A 19558-nucleotide genomic window follows, 5' to 3' on the forward strand; every position below is an offset into this window, starting at 1 on the left:
CACATTTTCTGACAGCTTCCAGGCAATCCAGTGATTCATTTGCATATTTACCTGGTCAGCTTCAGGTAGATGCCCAATGATGCTTTGGCCGCCTCCAGCATGTCGTCGTCTTGCTCGATAAAGACTCTGGACAGCCACTCGCATGGGTTGTGTTCTTGCAGACTTGGCTGAAGCTGAGGCTTTAGGAAGGCCAGTAACTCGGACATGAAGCTCTGTAAGTCAGCTTCCAAAGATGCAAATGTCAAGGGCAGGCAAGAGTGTATGAACACACAAATAATACCTTGCCTATATATTTTTTCTTCTATTATCTTTTTTTTGTTGTTTTTTCAGTCATGGGACTTGAACTCTGAGCCTGGGCACTGCCCCTCAGCTCTTCAGCTCAAGGCTAACGCTCTACCACTTGAGTCACAGCACCACTTCCAGTTTTCTGGGTGGTTTATTGCAGCTAAGAGTCTCACAGACTTTCCTCCCGGAGCTGGCGTAGACCTCGATCCTCATATCTCAGCCTCCTGAGTAGCTAGAATTACAGACATGAGCCACCAGCGCCCGGCTTCTATTATCTTTAAGTAGTTATACCAAGCAGTTTAAATTCAACTGATCAGTTTGTGATTGCATCTTGATCAGTGTCATCCCTTCCATCATTCTCCCTCGTCTTTCCCAACCCCCACCCCATCCCCTCAGTCTACTTTCTCGTGTTTCAGCACCTTAAGATGCATGATCAAAACACACACCTTGAGAGAAGTGCTGTGAATTAGGAATAATTTGTTTTTACAAATGAGGAAACTGAGGTTAGAGAAAAAAAGTAACACAAGAACATTAGTTTAACACATAGAGTCAGGTCACCTATTTGCCACAACTACCAAGGAACTAGTTAATTTGTGAGAAATCACATGACTGCTTGAGAAAAGCACAGACATAAGTGAGCAAAGAACTCAGCTGTTTCAGGCGCTGGTGGCTCACACCTGTAATCCTATGTACTCAGGAGACTGAAATGTGAAGGTAGTTTGAAGCCAGCCTGAGCAGACAAATTTAGAGATTCTATTTCCAATTAATAAGTGAAAAGCCAGAAGTGGAGGCATGGTTCAAATAGCAGAGTGCCAGCTGTGAGAGAAAAAGCTGAAGGAGAGTGCAAGGCCCTGACTTCAAGCCCTGGTACTGGCAGACAAATAAAAAAAGAAAACCAAGATCTCTTCTTCAGATATCAAAGCTGCACAATGCAATGAAAGACACAAAAAAACTTGCCCTCAAAATAACAGAGAAAGACATTTTTATTTGTTTAAAGCACTGAAAGAAAACACTGCTATTGAGCTAAAAATCCAACTGCTCAACTACAATTTAAAATTCTGAATTATGTTAATAGGTGCCACCTAGTGTTGTAAATTGTAACTGCACAGAATTATTAAAAAGCTCACTGATTACTGGGGGAAATCACTGCTTTCAATTCAGACTTACATATCTTTGAAAGCACAGAGAAACATTTACTGTTCAGCTTTCTTGAGAGAAATACAGGACTTGTCTTCCTCAAGACCTATACTGAAAATCATTTTTCTTGGAAATTACATGCAAAAATTTCCCTGTCAGTGAAACTTCATATGTATTAGTTTCACTTTCTAATTCTCATCTCATATATATATATATACACTGATTTTATGATAACATAAATAGAATACTATATTTAAACAATTCCCTCACATTGTTTTGTAATGACTTTAACAGCAACTGGTTTAAACCTAAGACATTCATTTTGGTATAGATATTCAGTTTACCCCCTGAAAGCTGACATGTTTACGTTCATTTCAGTTCTTCTCATGCTTATTTATTCTCTCTTTCCTGATCTCTCTGAAAAGATATTTACTAAATATCCAGGATAAGCTGGGCACTGGTGGCTTATACCTGTAATTCCAGTTACTCAGGAGGCTGAGATCTGAGAATCAAGAGTGGAAGGGCAGCTTAAGCAGAAGATTGTACAAGACTCTACCTCCATTTAATCAGCCAAATGCTGGACAGGAGGTGTGGCCTAGAGGTAGAGTGCCAGCCATGAATAAGTTAAGCCTCTGAATGGACACTAAACAAAAACCAACCAACCAATCAAAAAGCAAAACAAACAAGGCAAAAAATAACAATTTATGCTGTTCCTGAGACTAAAAAATTACCGACTATTTTACTAGAGAAAATAACTGCACATTACTTTGCACGCAAAAAGAGTTTGGAGATTACCTCTCATTTCATTTGCTGAAGTACAGTTTTGGAACTTGATTTCTAAGGATTTCACTGTTAGTAAGCTTGCTGCTCTCAGGATCACATGATCAGGACCGGAAGTATGTCCACATCCAGGCTGAACCTTGTCACCTCCAAAACAGCAACGCTTTCCAGTAACAGAGAACTTCTTCAACAATCCTAGATGCACGGCATGCAAAACAGCCTTAGCTAAAGCCAACGTGTCCATGTCTAGAAGACTGTCTGGGGCCACGGAGGCAGGCACGGGTCCTCTGCAAAGGTCTTCCCCCACTTTCCGGATAAGGCACTTTTTGATGAATATGATCAATTTCCTTTTGACAAAAGCCTGGACAGGCCAGGTGAGAACGTTGAGAACACAAGGTTTCAAAAATACAATCCTTTGGCTCCTCAATTGTAACTCCTGGAAGCTTCTGGAGGCTATGAGAAGTTCAAGCAATTCTAGGAAACCTATCAAGCTGTTTATGACTGTAGAAGGCTCATGGCAGTTTTCAAAATTCTGAGAAAGTAAAGAACTGTAGAATATTTCCAGAGTCGTATCAAAAGGAGTCAGGAATTGCCTTAGAATTTCTGCAATTGTGAAAACAGTAATCATATGCAATAGGAAAAACAGCTTGCTGGAACACAATTTTACACTTCAATTTTTATGTGTATCATTTTCTAAGATGAAAAAAAACAGACTTATAATGCTTACCTTTAGCCAGGTACCAGCGCTTATGCCTGGAATTCTAGTTATATAGGAGGCTGACACATGAGGGTTGCAGTTTGAAGTGAGCCAGGCAGAAAAGTCCACAAGGCTCTAATTCTCAATTAACCAGAAAAAAGCTGGAAGTGGAAGTGTGGCTCAAGTAGCAGAGCACTGAAAAAGCCAAGCAAGAGCATGAGGCTCTGTGTTCAAGCCCCAGAAGTGGAAAATAAATACTCAGAATATTTACCTGTAACACAAGGCAATGAGGACACAGATAAACAATTGTGATCGTGGCAAACGTTTACTTTACAAGTATCTACAGTATCAGGCTGTGCAAAGGAGATACAATAATGAAAGCTTTAAACATTGTCCATACAACCTTTTGTTTCTTGGCAATACTAGAGTTTGAACTCAGGGCCTTTTATTTTAAGCAGAATCTCTACTACTGACACATGCCTCCATCCCTGCTTTTCACCATTTGTCCAGACAGAGTCTGGATTCCTGCCCCGGCATTGGTCTGGACCACAATCAGCCTATTTCAGTCTGGGACTATAGGGGCAGCTTCTTCGAGAGTCTCAGCTTTCTGTTTTGTGTGTGTGTGTGTGTGTGTGTCTGTGTGTGTGTGTGTTTTGTCAGTCGTAGTGCCTGAACTCTGGGCCTGGGTGCTGTCCCTCAGCTGTTCAGCTCAAGGCGAGCGCTCTAACACTTGAGCCACAGTGCCACTTCCGGCTTTTTGTGCTTATGTGGTACTGAGGAATCGAACCCAGGGCCTCATGCATGCTAGGTAAGCACTCTACCATTGAGCCACCTTTCTCCCTGTGTTGGCCTGACCCATGATCCTCCCAGGCTCAACCTCCCAAGTAGCTTAGGATGACAGGAATGCACATGGCACCTACGTATGGGTTCTGCCCAGAATGGCCTTGATCTGTGATCCTCCCATTCTCAGCCTCCTGAGTAGCTAGGATTACAAGTGTGAGCTATAACTTCTGTGTAAGTGGTTATCTTAAATCAAAAAGACATGGGGAGAGATTCTATAGTTTTTCATATTAGAGCAATAAGGCATAAAATAAGCTTCATTGTGCAGGATAAATACAATGCTCCTGTGGTGAGGCATTAATGTAAGGTGAGGGCGATGTAACTCATACCTGTTTTTTGGGGACATGTGTCTTTAAAGATTTCTTTGATTCCAGCTGTAAGAGTCCAGATGCAATGTACTACTGCGCCCCCATCAGGGTGTCCAGAAAGGTTTTTTTGGCAAAAAGCAATCCAGGAGTTACTTAATGGTATCTACAAGTGAGGTAATAAGAAAAAGCAATTATAACTCAGCATTTTCTTTATAATTACAAATCACCTACTACACACAACTATATATGACACTGTTTACTTGTTCACCTGAAAGAAGTATAATACCTGATTTTAAAAAGAAGAAACTGCTGAGCACCAGTAATACTACCTAGTCAGGAGGCAGAGGTCTGAGGGTCACCATTCAAAGCCAGGCTGAGCAGTGAGACTCTTATTCCCAATTAACCAGCAAAAAGCTGGAAGGGGAGATGTGGCTTAAGTGGTAGAGTGCCAGCCCTGAGCATGAAAGCTAAGACCCAGCATACACGCCTTGAGTTCAAGCCCCAGCACTGGCACAAAAGCAGACAGAGAAGCCCAGAAATATCCTTATATTCTTCAAGTCAAGAAATTCAATATGCAATAGAAATGAAGCCATGAAAGTATTAGTGGTATTATTTATAGATGATGGAGTAATGTCTAATTTTTATGTTGCTTTTCATGTTGTATTTTCTAAATATTTCCACTAAAATAACACATTTTATATTCAGAAAAAGTATCTTTATTTTGGGCAGTATTGGGAGTTGGACTCACTTGAGCTATGTGTACATACACACACACACATACGTACACACACATATATATACATATGCTTCTTTTCTTTTGTGTATATGTGTATGTTTCATATATATATATATGCTAATTTAATTTAATTTTTTTGGTTTCCTTCTTTTTCTCTTTTGTCAGTACCAGAGTTTGAACTCAGGGCCTCATGCTTGCTCTGCTTGCTCCAATTGAGGCTCATGCTCTCCCACTTGAACCATACCTCCAGCCCTGCTTTATGTTGGTTCTTTCAGAGAACCAAGATTTTCCAGATCTGTTTCCTAGGTATATAAAATTACACACATGACTATCATCATTGTTTCTTGAATAGGGTTTTCTGTGTGTATGCCTTGGTTGGGCTGGACAGTGATTTACCCATTTACACTTTCCCTGTAGTTGGGATGAGATACACGCCATTGTGTCCAACTATGGAGATGAGGTGAGGAAAGCAGTCTCACATCTCACGTCTGTACTCCCACTGGCCATAAGCGCCATCCTCCTGATTGCTGCCTCCTACGTACTTAGGATCACAGGTATGAGTCGCTATGCTTGGCCCACAAAAAATACTATCTTAAGAAACAAATCATTACAGTAGGATAAGTTAGTAGATGCTTGAATTTATCAAATATAGAAGAGAATAATCTGATATTGAATTTTCTCATAGTATTTTTCACTGTATAATCAAACTTATGCCAATAGCCTTGGTCTTAAATAGAAGTTCTTAAGTACAATTTTTTTCCCTGAGGGGGTGAGGGAAGGACTTGTTTTAAGAGCAGAAAGAAAATGATGGACTCTGAAACCCTTAGGCCAAGAAGGCGATTTATTATGCTTTACTATGTATTTAAGACTAACCCTTGACACCAGCCTTTTTTTTTTTTTTTTTTTACTATTTTGATGATTTATCTATTTTGGGAGCAAATATTTTTATTAGCACAAAACTTGAAGAAGTTTAGTGACAAACAGCAACTTTAAAGATGTCATACCAGAAACAACAGCATTATCTGATCACTTTTCTTACCTTCTCTCTCAATTGGAAATAGAGAAGCAGCCCCAGACACTGGGCAGCCATGTGAGACAATAATTTATCTGGCTTTTGGAGCATGCAGATCTATTGGAAAACAAATACATTAAATCACCACTGGAAAGTGTTTTTTACAGCACTCATGTTAAATAGCTCCATCTTTGAAAGAAAATGGCTTACCATTTTAGAATCAATTTCAGTTGATTGTAAAAGCATTCGAATTATATCTCTGTATTTCTCCTTTGCACAGGTCTCCGTGTGAAGGGACACTGTCCTGGTTATTATCACTTTGATCACGGTTAACTGAAGGAGCATCATGTCCTGGGCGCCGCTCACCTGAGCGTGGCTCTCCACACACAAAGGCACATTGGGAATGGCAGTCAGCTTGACAGAGGATGGCTCGTGAATGCCCTGTACACGTTCTGGGTTGGACCGTTCGAAGGAGGGGGATATAGAGCAAAGAGGATCTGAGAAAGCTGGGGTGAGATAAAAGGCATAATCCTGGACTGCCCCATCAAGTGGATCACCATGAAGCACCTTCTGGTATAACTGTCCTAGAACTTCATAGAATGCTTCCATTTTGATTTCCCCAGTGTATCCGGTAAGAAGAGGGTTGACAACTGCAAGTTGTAAATACAGAGGGCTAAGAAGTACCATGCATCTCTTGGATGTTTCCTCAGCAAAGCCTGAAAGAAGAAAAGCAACTTGAAAATTGTGACTGTAACACACACATTACAGGGGAAAGACAACTGTGGCTACTTCATCACTACGTCTTAAGCTGAAAGCAATGTTGATCACTGAATTTTTTTGTTTGGTGGCACTGAGATTTGAACTCTGGACCTCATATTTCCTAGGCAGATGTTTCTTCCACCTGAGCCACATCTCTAGCCCTCTCTGCTTTAAGTTGCTTTTCCGATAGTATCTCATTCTTTTACTGGCACCAGCCATGTGATCCTCCCACCTATGGCTCGAGTGTAGCAGGTTTTATAGACATGCACCACCACACTTAGCTTGCTTTTTGGTTTATGGGGTTTTACTCAGGGTCTTGGGCTTGCTAGGAAGGTGTTCTACGTGAGCCATGCTCCCAGCCCTTTACTGTTTTAATTGCTTTTCAGACAGAGTCTCAACCTTTGTGCTTGGTCCAGATTGGACTGTGATCATTCTATTTATGTTTTCTGTGTAGCTGGAATGATACATGTGCATCATCATGCCCAGTTTTTATTGACTGAGATTGGGGGTGTGTGTGTTTCTTGAACATTTTGTCCTGGCAGGTTTGAAACTGTGATATCCCTGGATCCTGAGTACCTAGGATTACAGACATGCTCAGATCTAGTATTTTTACTTTTGCAGATACCAGGGCGTGAACTTAGCCCTGTACTCATTCGACTTTTCTTGCTCCCAGATGATAATCTAATATTTGAGTCACGCCTCCAGCCCAGTTTTTTTGCTGGTTAATTGGAAAAAAAAAGTCTCTTAGATTTTTTTTCTGCTAAGCTTGGTTTTGAACTACCATCCTCCAGATCTCTACCTCCCACGTAGCTAGGATTGCAAGCAGGAGTCACTTGTTCCTGGCCAGTTTATTTTTTGACATACAGTCTAACTTTGTAGGGGGAGAGGGGATGGGCTGGCCTTGAATTGTGATCTTTCTATCTCTGCTTCCCAAGTGGCTAGATTACAGGAACAGACCATCATGCCCAGCCCCTTGATTGCTGAATTTCTCAAAGTGAAAATTGTAATAAGAGTATTGTTTTAAGACCATATGAGACAATATAGATTTACTTTCCATATGGATTCAAGAGCATATAGTTAGTTGCAGAAATGACAGCTTTACACTAACATTTTTCAGCAGTTGCTAAGCAGGATGCTAAGTAACATTCCTGACCTCCACAGTGTGCCTGCACAGCTCTTCTCAACTCACTACTACACTTTGACTGCAAAGACTGTCTGTAGTCATTGTCAGATGTTCCCTGAGAGGCAAAAATGCCCCAGTTCAAAACCATTCGACTATCTCATGCCTGTAATCCTAGGTACTCAGGATACTGAAATGTGAAGATGAAAGACAGAAGGCAACCCAAGCAGCCAGTTCTATGAGACTCTTGTAGTCAGTTAACCAAGAAAGCTGGGCACCAAGGCATGGCTCAGTGGTAGAGCACTAGCTGTGATTAAAAAAAAAAAAGCCAAGCAATAGCACAATGCCCTGTGTTCAAGTCCCAGCAATCACAAAACCAAGAAACAATGCCCCCTACCTCCCCCCAAAAAACTATCCCTGGGCTAAGTCATATTCATTCTCTTTCTCCAATTTATACACAGAAAATAGACTGCTCTATGGTTAAGCTGATTAAGATCCAACTTAAAACTATATGGCAATAACAAGAATCAATGGCCATCATATGTCACTAAAATGAAACAAGAGGCCAAGATGTGAGGATCTAGGTTGGAAGCAAGCCCAGGCAGAAATGTCAGAGGCTCTTATCTCCAGTTAACCAGCAAAAAACTGGGAGTGGAGGCGTGATTCAAATGGTAGAGTGTCAACATCTACTGAAAATGCCAAATTGAGAGCATAAGGCTCTAAATTCAAGTCATACTACTGGTGTGTGCATGCACGCGCGCGCGCACACACACACACACAGTACCTTATACCTTAAAATGCTTCGTTCCTATACAATCGAGCAGCCCCGCCCCTTTTTTGAATGACCTTGGTGGGAACCCAGGTTTGGTGTATCGGGACCTTTAAGACACCAGCATCTCTTGCCTGGATTTGCAGTCTTCTAGCTCCCCAGGACAGTTTTCTCTATAGAGCACCCTCCTCCACCCCCCCCAACATAAATTAAGAGACGTAAGTCCTTCAAGATCGGAAACCTGCCACACTCTCACGTTTAATCATGCCCCTCCCCCCTTACTATGTGGGCTACAGCTCTGGTTCAGGAAGGGACTCAGGAGATTTTAGGGCTGAGACTCCAAGTCATACAGGACTCCCAAGTGCTAGGAATGGGGTGTCCAGGCTGGGAGCTTTCAGGATGTGCTTCAGTCCCTGGGGGCAGCAAAAGGTATCCCAGCACCAGAGGTGAAGCACTTTCGATTCACTCCACCTGCAAAAATTTCCCCCCAGGTCTCGGATTTGCTAGCTCTGTGTCATTCAAACTGCTGCTCAAATGTCCACTTTCTTAGAAGACCTAAAACAATCTCTCTCGTCAGAACCAAATTCGACTGCAATAACTTGCTTTTAAAAAAACACAAACCTTCGGATAACTAATCTTAGATCCTTTTGTGTGTATCTCCTCGATAAAAGTACACATGATTGCATTTATCTCGTTCTCCGTGTGGTGCGCGTCGGTTAGAGGCTAGCTCAATGAATAAACACAAGTCTGAATACATCCATCTGGCATTTGCCCTCCCTGCTCTTTCATTCACAGGAAACCCAGAGGCTCGCTGTCCTGCGAGGCAAGTCCTTCGCGGAGCCAAGGACAGAGCTCCCGTCGGTCGTCCGAGAGCTACCTCCACCCCGCGGCCTCAGAGAGCCACACACTCACCAAGACGCCGCCATACGAATCCTTGAGGAGAAGCCAGGGTGGGCAGGGACCCCAATCTGCTTCCGGGAAACTTCTGCCTCCCCGCCTCCTCGGTCTCCCGCCTCTCTCGCCGCCGAACTCAAACACCCGTCAGTCAGGAAGCTGGGTCGATAACACTAGGCCTCGGCACTGCCATTCGCGCCCTCAGATGTCCGGTCCGGGCCACCGTAACTTCACTCAATCAGCTTGTCAGCTGATCCTTCCCAGACCCGCATGCGCAGAAAACCTATTCGCCAACCCTGCGTTTCTTAGCAACCGCTTCGAGTCTCTCGGCCGGAGGGGGCGGAGTCTCGGAAGTCACGGCGGGGGAGGAGGGGAAAGTGAGAGAGACCAATCAGAGACGAGTCCCCGCCCCTATCGACGCGCCTCCTCTCACTGTCGCGAATCCTCAGGCAGCTTTACGGCACACAGGAGGCGAAGGCTGCTGGGGTGAGGAGGAGAGAAGGAAGCAGCCGACCAACCAGGTCGTCCCCGCCCCCCCCCTCACCCTCCCCACCGCGAACCTGGTTTACGGCTCTGGGCTCCAGCTCCAGTGCGGCTTCTGATTGGCTGCTGAAGACTTGGTCCCACCCCTGTGACCCCAAAGTGCTGAAGGGAGGGGGCGGGGGTGGCCCAGTGCAAAGTGCATCCCGAAAGCCCCCAGTGCGGACACCCCTCGCTGCTAGCATCTCAGGCCCGGTACGACGTGGGATCTCGCTGTCCCGAGACCTCCTGAGTCCCCCCTTCGGTAAGGTGGGAGCCTCCGGCCCGGAGCGCGGCAGCCCCCGGCTCCGAGTCCCCCACACCCCGAGTCGGCACTTCCTCCCTGCACCCCTGTCCCTGGCTTGCCGGGGGGGCTGAGACCGGCACCCCTAGTCTACTGGAGTTGTCTGGATGCTCCCCGGGCTGGGGCACTGAGAAGAATCAGGAACAACCGTGTCCGGCCCTGCCCGTGGTGCTTCTTCAATGGAGAAGTTGGTGAATGTGGAGGGGGCTCAGAGGAGGAAGAGAAGCAGCAGCTGAGGGAGCAGGTAAAGTCGGTTACCTTCCTCGGGAGGGGGTGGGGGTTAGGGACTGTCGTAGACGTGGTGGGGTTGAGGGAGGGGAAGCCCTGCTGTTCATGTCTGCCAGTCCTTCACACTCTTTTCAGCCTTTTTTCTATGCTTCCTCTTCCCCAGGTCTTTCTGGTCTTCCTTGGAACACTGTACCACTGACTGCTTTCCGACTCCCGGGTTTGAGCCGGCTGGAGAATTATTGCCAAGGGCGTCTTGCCCATCCACCCAAGAATCAGTGGGCAGAGTGCCTCTGACCAGCCTCCTCTATACAGGTAAAAGATACACCGTCCCCTCCCCCATTGTTTATTCCTGGCCCCTACTTCATTAAGCCATGCTTTTTTTTCCAGGTGGTTGCCTGGGAATGCACTTTTTGCTAGACCCTAGTTTCCTAGCAAAGATGAAACAACACTGCCAAATGTCTTGGTTTTAGCAACTTAATAACTTTTGTACCCCCTACTAAGCTATATCCTTCCCCTCGTCCACCTCATCCTGTTTGGTGTGTTTCATTATCTTTTGGTACACTCTGCCATTTACTCTGTCTGCTCTGAGGCTTTGAGACCTTTCTTACCACTCCCGCCCCCACTTCCTTATTCTCTTAGGAATTCTTCAATTCCATGTTAATTGCTTGTTAATTCCGAATGACTCTGCTTTTTAATTAAACTACAATTTACTGGGTTCCCCCCCTCCCCATTCTTTTCTCTACCTCCATCAAGAAATCATTTGTTAACCTAACTTCCAGTGGTTTGGTAGAGGGAAGGTAAATTAATGGCTTCAAATTTGGAAGCTTCAGAAAACAAGTTTTGGTCCTAGAAAAAGTGAATCTGTACCTTAAGTGTGTGAAAGCAGCATTATTAGCCCCTGAAGCCCTTAACTCTGGGATTTTTTTTTTTGAGTCTTGTTATAGATATGGATGGGCACTGAAACTAACAGAAATACTCGGGTGTTCTAGATGAATTTGTTTAAAAAATTAAAAAACCACATAGTGCTGTTAATCACCTGACAAGGTATTTTCAAACAAAGGGATGTTTTGATGTGTTTAGATAATCTGTGGTTCAGTGTTTGGCAGATGTCATATATAAAATTTCTCATTTTAAAACCTTTTCAGAGAATTTGCTAGCTTGAAATTTAAGCGTCTAGTTCATGTCTCATTTCTGCTGCCTATTTTGTTGGGGTCTCTGAAAATGCATCGAAAATTGTTTAGGACACTAATTCCTGAAGGGATGTAAGAACACAAATTATGTAAGAGTTAACTCAAAAAGCAGCCAAGAGTCATTTTCCTACCAACGACAACTAGCAAGAGCATAGTTATTTAGTACAAAGACATACTTAAAAAACCTTGACTTACTGTGTTCCACCAGACTTTCTATCTTCCACAAATTCTAATCTCTGAAGATATTAAGGAAATCAGACAGGTTAAATATTAATTTTTATGCATATTTCAGTTTTGTATGTGTCTTGGGACTGAGGCTTGAGCTCAGGGCCCTTTGCTTTTTCTTGGTCTTTTCTGTTCAAGGCTAGTACTCTACCATTTGAGTCACAGCTCCACTTCCAAGTTTTCATATTCATGACACTTGAAACTGGATGCAAAGACAGTGTTTTCTGAATGGGATTTAGAATTAGTATCGTCTAGGTGTGGTGGAACATGTCTGTAATCCCAGCATTTGTAATTGTAGCATGCAGGAGGTGGAGTCTAGAAGTTCCAAAGGGGGAAGGATTGAGTTTAAGACCAGCCTGGGTTCTTGTCTCAGACAAAAAAGGAATTAGTATCTATCAGTGACTGCTCCATAATGAAATTTTAGGGCAGCTTTTGTCTATGCATAGGAACCAAGGGTACTTAACAATTTTAGAAACTGTGAAGAAATATATAAGTGGAAGACTAGTTTTTTATTTAAATATGTAAGTCACTACCCAGGTGATGTGTAAAGATGACCTCAGAACATTAAGAAAATGCTAAAATATGTGATGTATATTTTTAAAGTTCAAGCCTTTTCTATGAATTACTTCTTCCTGTTGTGAATTTAACTCTAGCATATTTTCTTAGGGTTCCCTAGGTGAGCATGGGAGGTATATTTTCATGTTGGTTGAGTATGTGAGGGTCTGTTACAGTAGACTTGTAAAGGGTAGATATTCCTCTGATTCGTAGGCAGGTCTCATTGTTTAAATAATAGTCCATGGATCTACTGGGCTCTATTATAAATAATAGTCCATGGATCTACTGGGCTCTAATAGTTTCTAAGACCGAGATGGGTGTTGTTAGTCATGATTGAGAATGGCTGGCCTAGATGATGCCATACCAGTAAGATAGAGTATTTACCAATATGGCCAGTTAGGTAGTTACCGCTTTTCAATCTAGCAGTCAACTTGGTGTCAATTCTGTGGCCATTGGCCATTGTATTTGTTTGATAATGACTATATAATCACATCGGGAGAATTAGGGAAGCTATTCAGTGTAGTTTATATTCTAATGCCTGGTGCAGCTTCATTCTCAACCACATGCACTCATTCGGTGTAACACTCAGAAGACTTCCTGGCTCCCATACGGGAGGCTTCTGAGATGGTATCGGCTGGCATAGGGAGTTAATAGGACATTGACCATGCCACTCCATTTATGATACTTGTGATGTAGACTTTGAGTTGTGTCGCATCCGGAAGAGTGAATTCTAAAAATTCCTTTACACACATAAGTGGGTTTTCTGCTGGAGCTTTGGAGCCTTAGATGAGGTGGGCATGATGGAGCCTCGTGGTATACAGACCCAGTGTATAAACGCTCTGGGATGTAGAACTATATTGAATAACATTGTGCTGTGTTTATTTGGGGTTGCTGGCTAGGTCGTCTAGTAGAGCCCCCCTCAACATGCCTGCCAGCCAGGTGCAGGTGCCTTTTGATTGGGCAGTGTAGTTTGTGCTTCTCTTTCCCTGTTGCTTTGAACCATTAGAATCTTTCCTCCTTGGAGCTAATGTCTTCTGCAGGTTGACCATTTGTATTTTTTCAGTTACTTCAGCTGTGTTTTTACAAAGAATTGTTTCTTTTTTTTTGAGTAACAAACTTACCTTGCTTCCTGTGTGAAGACAGCACAATTCTGGTTTGCACCACTTAATTAAAACAAATGGGGAGCTTTCGGTGAAACTAATATGCAAGAGCTAATAATGTCTAATTTTATGGAACAGGAAATGGAGATATTTGTAAAGTTAGGACAGATCCTAAACCTACTTGTTACAAGGATTTTTTAACAACCTAATCAGTCAATTCTAGATGTTCTTTGGTCCTTGAAGCAAAATGTTTGGAGTTTCCCCATTTGGAGTTCATTGCTTCTGTAAGAAAAGCAGGTAGGAGTCATCTTAGTTTCTCAATTCGGAGTTTCTAATACAATATAGAAGCTTGAGAGACTCCTGTACTTTTGACCACATGTAGAGTGGGAAAGATGAAATTATCCAAATATCTATCAACATTGTAAATGTTGGGTTAAGAAAGACTCTTAAGAAAAGTTCCTGTGGGAAAGGAATGGTTACTATAGAAAATTTAAGAGTCTTCTCATCCCTTGGGTACTGTTGCTGCTTTTCTTTGTGATTGAAACCTGTGGAATGGAATTTTGAAACATTGTATCTTAAAGGGTATGAGAAGTTCCCCCCATCTACCACTTATCATGAACTTAAGACTAAATTGCCTCTTTTGTTATTGTTTTGTGCTTTCAGAGGTGACTCTCAAGAGCCATCAGAATGTCAATTCTCAGGGGGAAGTAGCCATTTATGGATTCTCTGTGGACTTCCTTGAACTTTTATTTTGGTAGTATTGGGGGAGGGGGGCTTGAACTAAGAGCCTTATGCTTGATAAGGGGGGGTGCTCTGCTAGTTGAGCCATGCCCCTTTTACTTTGTGTGAGAGAAAATGAAGGCTTAAACTTAGGGCCTCAAGCTTTTGCTTGGCTTTTTTGCTCCTAGCTGATGTTCTATCACCTGAGCCACACTTCTACTTCCAATTTTTGCTAGTTAATTGGAGATCATGGGAATCTGTAGGGTTTGTCTGCTGGGGCTGGCTTTGAGCTATAATTCTCAGATCTCAGCCTTCTAAGTACTTAGGATTATAGATGTAAGCCAGTGGCACCCAGTGTATTTGTTGTTTTAATAGTCTCACATTTATGCCCAGGCTGGCATAAATTATTATTCTATTCACACTTCCTACAGTAGCTGGGATGGCAGGTGTGTGTAACTGTATGTGGACTCCTTGCTGGTTCCTAATAAGCACCTTTATCACTAGACACTACATTTCTTCTAAAGTTTCATCATTTTTTCTTTTCTTTTTACATATTCCTACATGAGAAACTGCTCTGTTAGGTGCAGCTCTCATAAAGCACCAAGAGAAAAATAATTATTGCTTTGATTCTTGGGACTATTTAGTAATAACTTGCTCTTTCATAATTGAAAGAGACACAGCTGACCGGTCATGATCCTGTGTGCGTCATTTTTCCCTGTAGAGATAGATGTACCAGATACGTGCAAGGAGTAGCTTTCTCAAAAATTTGAATCTACGGTTCCTTAAACTGCTTGGTATCGCCAGAAAAATAAAAGGATCCTAAAATGTACATAATTAAAAATAAAACCAAAAAGCAATAACAACTTGTTTGAAGTATCCTAATTGCCTGTGAAAATAACGAAGGCCAAGACCTCCCATGATGTGCCCACATAAGGCAGCGTTCTGTGGACACTGATTTGTGTGATTGAATCCGATGATACAGAAGTATCCCAAGGTGCTGTCCTTCGTGTATCTTTCAATGGGGGGGAAATAACAGCTTTCGCATGATCTTCTCCTGATAACGTTAATAGCTACAACTTCGTACTTTCCTTGGCTCCCAGTCCTCCCTTCCTCTGTGGAAGTAGAGGTGGATATATTTGGAAGCCAACAGATCCAGAGCGGGGTGGGAGAGGGGGTCCTCACAGGCTCAAAGCTACATTTCCATCTCGGGGAGATAGGGGTGTGGCAGACACGCTGGGAAAGGGGTCTGTCTGGCACTGCTCATTCTTGGCAGGTACAGGACACTCCAGTGACCATCAGATCATCTGGGGGAAAAGTGCTAGGCTGCTCATTGAAACTCCCGATTGGCATTTCAGAGATTTTAACAGATTGGCATTTTAGAGATTTTAGCAGATCTAGAGCACAGAATTCCAGAGGCTGACAGCACTGTACCTTCATGTCGTTCATCTCCACTGTTGAGGGGACTGTATACAGTTCTTTCATTATTCTGAATAGAAGTCTTATTCTTTTCCCCCTCTTCCTATTTACGCAGTTATATCAGTACAGATTCTATGTTTACTTTAAACTTGGGGTTCTAGTCCAATTCTGTTTGAAGAATTTCCTTGCTCTGATGATTCCATCTTGAACCACTGAGCCTCCTCTCCATTAGCTTCTTGTCACTTTGACAGAGATCATTCATTTGTTGTGTTATGCTTTTTTTTTTTCTTTGAGGATATCCTTTGCCTTTGGTACAGGTAAGGGAGATGCTTCAGCCACTTCCCTTTCTTAAGAATTCTGCATTCTGTACACTTTGGCCCACAAGAACTGTTCTGATTATCTTGACTTCAAGTAAACATTCTGCCTTCCTTAGAGAAGTTTGACAAGAAAAAGAAGATGGGAGATGCAAAGGAAGACTTGGACCATACGAATGTGGATTGGTTAAATTCTAGACTGCAGCCTGCAGCACCTACAGCTCTACCTCTGTAGTTACTAGGTTGGCAGGCAGCTTCCCTTTGCTCATCTGAGGGTATAAATGACAGGGCTCAGCACCCTCAGCCTCATGGGAAAAGGCCGTCATTCTCCCAGTAGTAAATACCTGGAATGGTGGTTGTGGTAGATGGATGGAAATTGCCTTTCACCTGCCTAGCTATAGTGCTCCATACTCTGGTTTGTCATTTCTGCTCAAGGCTGCTAGCACTATACCACTTGAGCCATACCTTCACTTCCAGATTCTTGTTGGTTAGAGATAAGAGTCTCATGGACTTTAATGCCCAAGCTGGCTTCTAATCATGATCCTTAACATCTCCTAGTCTCCTGAGTAGCTAGAATTACAGGTGTGAGCCACTGGAGCTTGACCAAGTACAGGGTTTAGAAAAAAAATTTTTTTTTTCACAATTCCAGGAGAAGCTGGCAAAAATCATGTTAGCTAATGATTTACCCAGTTTGTTGTGAGCAAAATGTAAACTTCCTGACTTGATACATTTGAGGCACAGGATGAATCCCAGGTTAAAGCCTGTCTCCTTTTATCATCTTATTGCATTTTGGCTCTGGGCACCTGTTGTACTGAATGCAATGGGTTCCTTTTTAGTCTTGTTCCAAAAGATCCTGTGAGTAATAAGTTAAAAAGCAATTCAAAGTCTGATGATAATTTCTCTGTAAAGGAAAAATAATCTGTGCCTGCATCCAGATTCCAAATAAGTGATTTATTCTTTTCTTCATTTTTCCCCCACACCCTTACATTGTTAGGTATGAAGGTTTAAAGGAGTCTAGAGAGTAAATCCTGTTACATACACCATCAATGAGTGATCTAGGTAACAAGATCATCTCCGAGTTGATTACCTCTCTGTTGGTTTGTTGTGAAGTGCTGAGATGTAAGTGTGTCAAAGCTGGACACCGTAACATTTTGTGGCTCTATTGTTTTAGGGAATTTTGCCGTGAATGCTATTTGGTTTGTTTTCTAGATTGAGAAGGCGCTTTGCCTCTGGAGGCTGGACACACGCAGAACATTTTCCCACCATGCTGTGTGAGCACCATGGTTACTAGACAGCCCATAGAGCAAGAGAAGGGACACTCTTCCATGAGGTAAGATGGTGGAGCCTGGGGGTGGAGCACCGCAGTCACACAGGTGTCTGGCTTCCATACACAGCACCTGAAAAGTAAAATAAGTCTGGTAAAGCTTAAGAACCTCAGAACAAAAATAATTGGCTATATATGTGGCTGTATACTATGTACAACAGCCACTAAAAGAAAAGAATATCTTGGTTTCCCTATTGTTTCTCCATCTTTTTCTTGCATAGCAGACCTCCTTTAAGTGCCAAGATAATCACTCCATTTATATACATTCTGTTAAAGATGGCTGTCAAGAGCCTAGATTAAGTTTCCATGTGCTGTCTGGTCCTCAGCATTTTCTCTATGGTTCTGGAAGTGAACATGAACCGCAACTGAAAGGGTGTGTGTATGTGTGTGAGCAGCACGTGCATATGCATCAGTCCTGAGGCTAGAACTCAGGGCCTACTCAAGGCCAGTGCTCTACCACTTGAGCCACAGCTCTACTTCTGGCTTTTTGGTGCTTAATTGGAGATAAGGATCTCATGTGGACTTTCCTGCCTGGGCTGGCTTTGCTCCTCAGAGCTCAGCCTCCTGGGTAGCTTAGTGGGTTAAAATGTCTAAGGTAAGAGAATTTCATTGAAGTAATTCAGAGAGGGGAAACCTCTTACAAAGAGAACAAATTGTCACTGTGTCTCTTACTTCCCAGTTTTGAGGACACAACTATTTGTAACATAGCTTGGAATTTTTAAAATTACATTGCTTGGTATAGGGGTAGTGATGTTTATGGTATATAATAACAGTGTTTTCTGTGCATGAAACCCCAACATTTATGCACACCCCATGATAGTTTCACTTAAGTTCAACTTAGTTTGCTTATATACAGTCTACAGTGTAAAACTGCAGGATAAATTGTTACTGGTGGCAAAATTACCCTGAGATGTCTAACGTTCATATGAGAACAAGATGTCTTTAAAGACTTACCATATAACTTCTTATATCTCAGAGCTTTACACTCTTTCTTTACTTAAATACTTGTGGCTGGTGTTCTACCACTTGAACCACACCTTTACTTCTGGCTTTTTGCTGGTTAATTGAAAATAAGAATCTCTCATACTTGCCTGTGCAGGTTAACTTCAAACCTTAATCCTCATATTCCCCATCCTGAGTATAGAGGATTATAAATAGGAATCATCAACCAAGATAGCTAGGATTACAGTCCTGTGCCACCACACCCAGCCTTAGGAGATCTCATATTGGTTTTGAGTATACCTTCATTTGTGACTTATTAGAGATTGTAAAAGTCCTCTACCGTGTGTGTGTGTATGTGTATTTTTTTTTTTTTTGGTTGGTTGTGGGGCTTGAACTCTAGGCTTGGGCGCTGTCCCTCAGCTCTTCAGTTTAAGGGGAGTGCTCTACCACTTGAGCTACAGCGCCACTTCTGGTTTGCTGGTGGTTTATTGGAGATATGAGTCTTGCAGTCTTTCCTGCCTGGGCTGGCTTTGAATCATGATCCTCAGATCTCAGACTCCTGAGTGGCTAGGATTACAGGCGTGAGCCACCAGCGCCTGGCCATATGAGTAGTATCATGTGTTTAAATCAAAAAAGGCTTAGATTCCTAGGAGTTATAAAGTATATTTTATGAACTTGCTACTTGAATATTTATAGATTAACATGGGAATGGAAATTCAAAAAAAATCTTTGCAAATGTGGCAGTTTAAAAAGAGGGGTGGGTGGTAGCTGGCTCTGGTGGCTCAGGCCTCTGATCTCAGCTACTCAGGAAGTGAAAATTATTAGGAACATCGTGGTTGGAGGCCATCTGGAAAAAAAAGTTTTGAGACCTCATCTCAGTTAATAAAAAGCTGGATGTTACTGTTGACACCTGTCATTCTAGCCACTGTGAATTCTTTTTGGGGGGGTCCAGTTGTGGGGCTTGAACTCTGGGCCTGGGCGCTCTCAGCTCTTCAGCTTAAAGCCACAGTGCACGTCAGGCTTTTTTTCTTTTTGTTTATGTGGTGCTGAGGAATCAAACGCAGGGCCTCATGTATGCAAGGCAAGCGCTCTACCACTGAGCCAACTTCCCAGCCCTCACAGTGGATTCTTACGGAGGAGGATCAAGGTCCAGTATAGCCCTAGCATTAAAAAAAAAAAGTTGTATTTTTAAAAAATACCTAAAGCAAAAAGAGCAGAAGACATGACTCAATAGTGCCTGTCTAGCAAGCTCATGACCTTAGTTTCTGACCCTGGTACACTCTCTCCCTTCACCCTTTCCCCCCAAAAGTAAATTACACATTAAGTGATCTGATATGGAATACACTGATAGAAATAGACCAAGAAGAAATAAATATAATCCGTT

The 19558-nt window shown here is 42.7% G+C and overlaps 2 protein-coding genes across 3 annotated transcripts in view; one reads left to right on the forward strand and one right to left on the reverse strand.

The window, feature by feature from the left end:
• Lins (lines homolog (Drosophila)) overlaps positions 1–9527 on the reverse strand; it is a 13680-nt gene extending 4153 nt beyond the window's left edge. The window contains exons 1-6 of one of the 2 annotated variants that reach the window (XM_013011842.1): positions 9356–9527; positions 6006–6511; positions 5823–5912; positions 4069–4210; positions 2218–2805; positions 52–223 (exon numbers count right to left, since the gene is read on the reverse strand). In XM_013011842.1, coding sequence (XP_012867296.1) covers positions 52–223; positions 2218–2805; positions 4069–4210; positions 5823–5912; positions 6006–6482 — 1469 coding nt within the window. In that variant the 5' untranslated portion in view covers positions 6483–6511; positions 9356–9527. The remainder of the gene's footprint in view (positions 1–51; positions 224–2217; positions 2806–4068; positions 4211–5822; positions 5913–6005; positions 6512–9355) is intronic. The other variant, XM_013011843.1, reaches the window with a different exon arrangement.
• Positions 9528–10011: 484 nt separating this feature from the next.
• The window catches only part of Asb7 (ankyrin repeat and SOCS box containing 7), a 33691-nt gene continuing 24144 nt past the window's right edge, over positions 10012–19558 (forward strand). Inside the window, exons 1-3 of the mRNA XM_013012015.1 lie at positions 10012–10404; positions 10552–10700; positions 17118–17238. The gene's annotated coding sequence lies outside the window, so the exon portion shown is untranslated. The remainder of the gene's footprint in view (positions 10405–10551; positions 10701–17117; positions 17239–19558) is intronic.

The sequence above is a fragment of the Dipodomys ordii genome, unplaced genomic scaffold (genome assembly GCF_000151885.1).
Source record: "Dipodomys ordii isolate 6190 unplaced genomic scaffold, Dord_2.0 Scaffold15, whole genome shotgun sequence".
NCBI lineage: Eukaryota > Metazoa > Chordata > Mammalia > Rodentia > Heteromyidae > Dipodomys > Dipodomys ordii.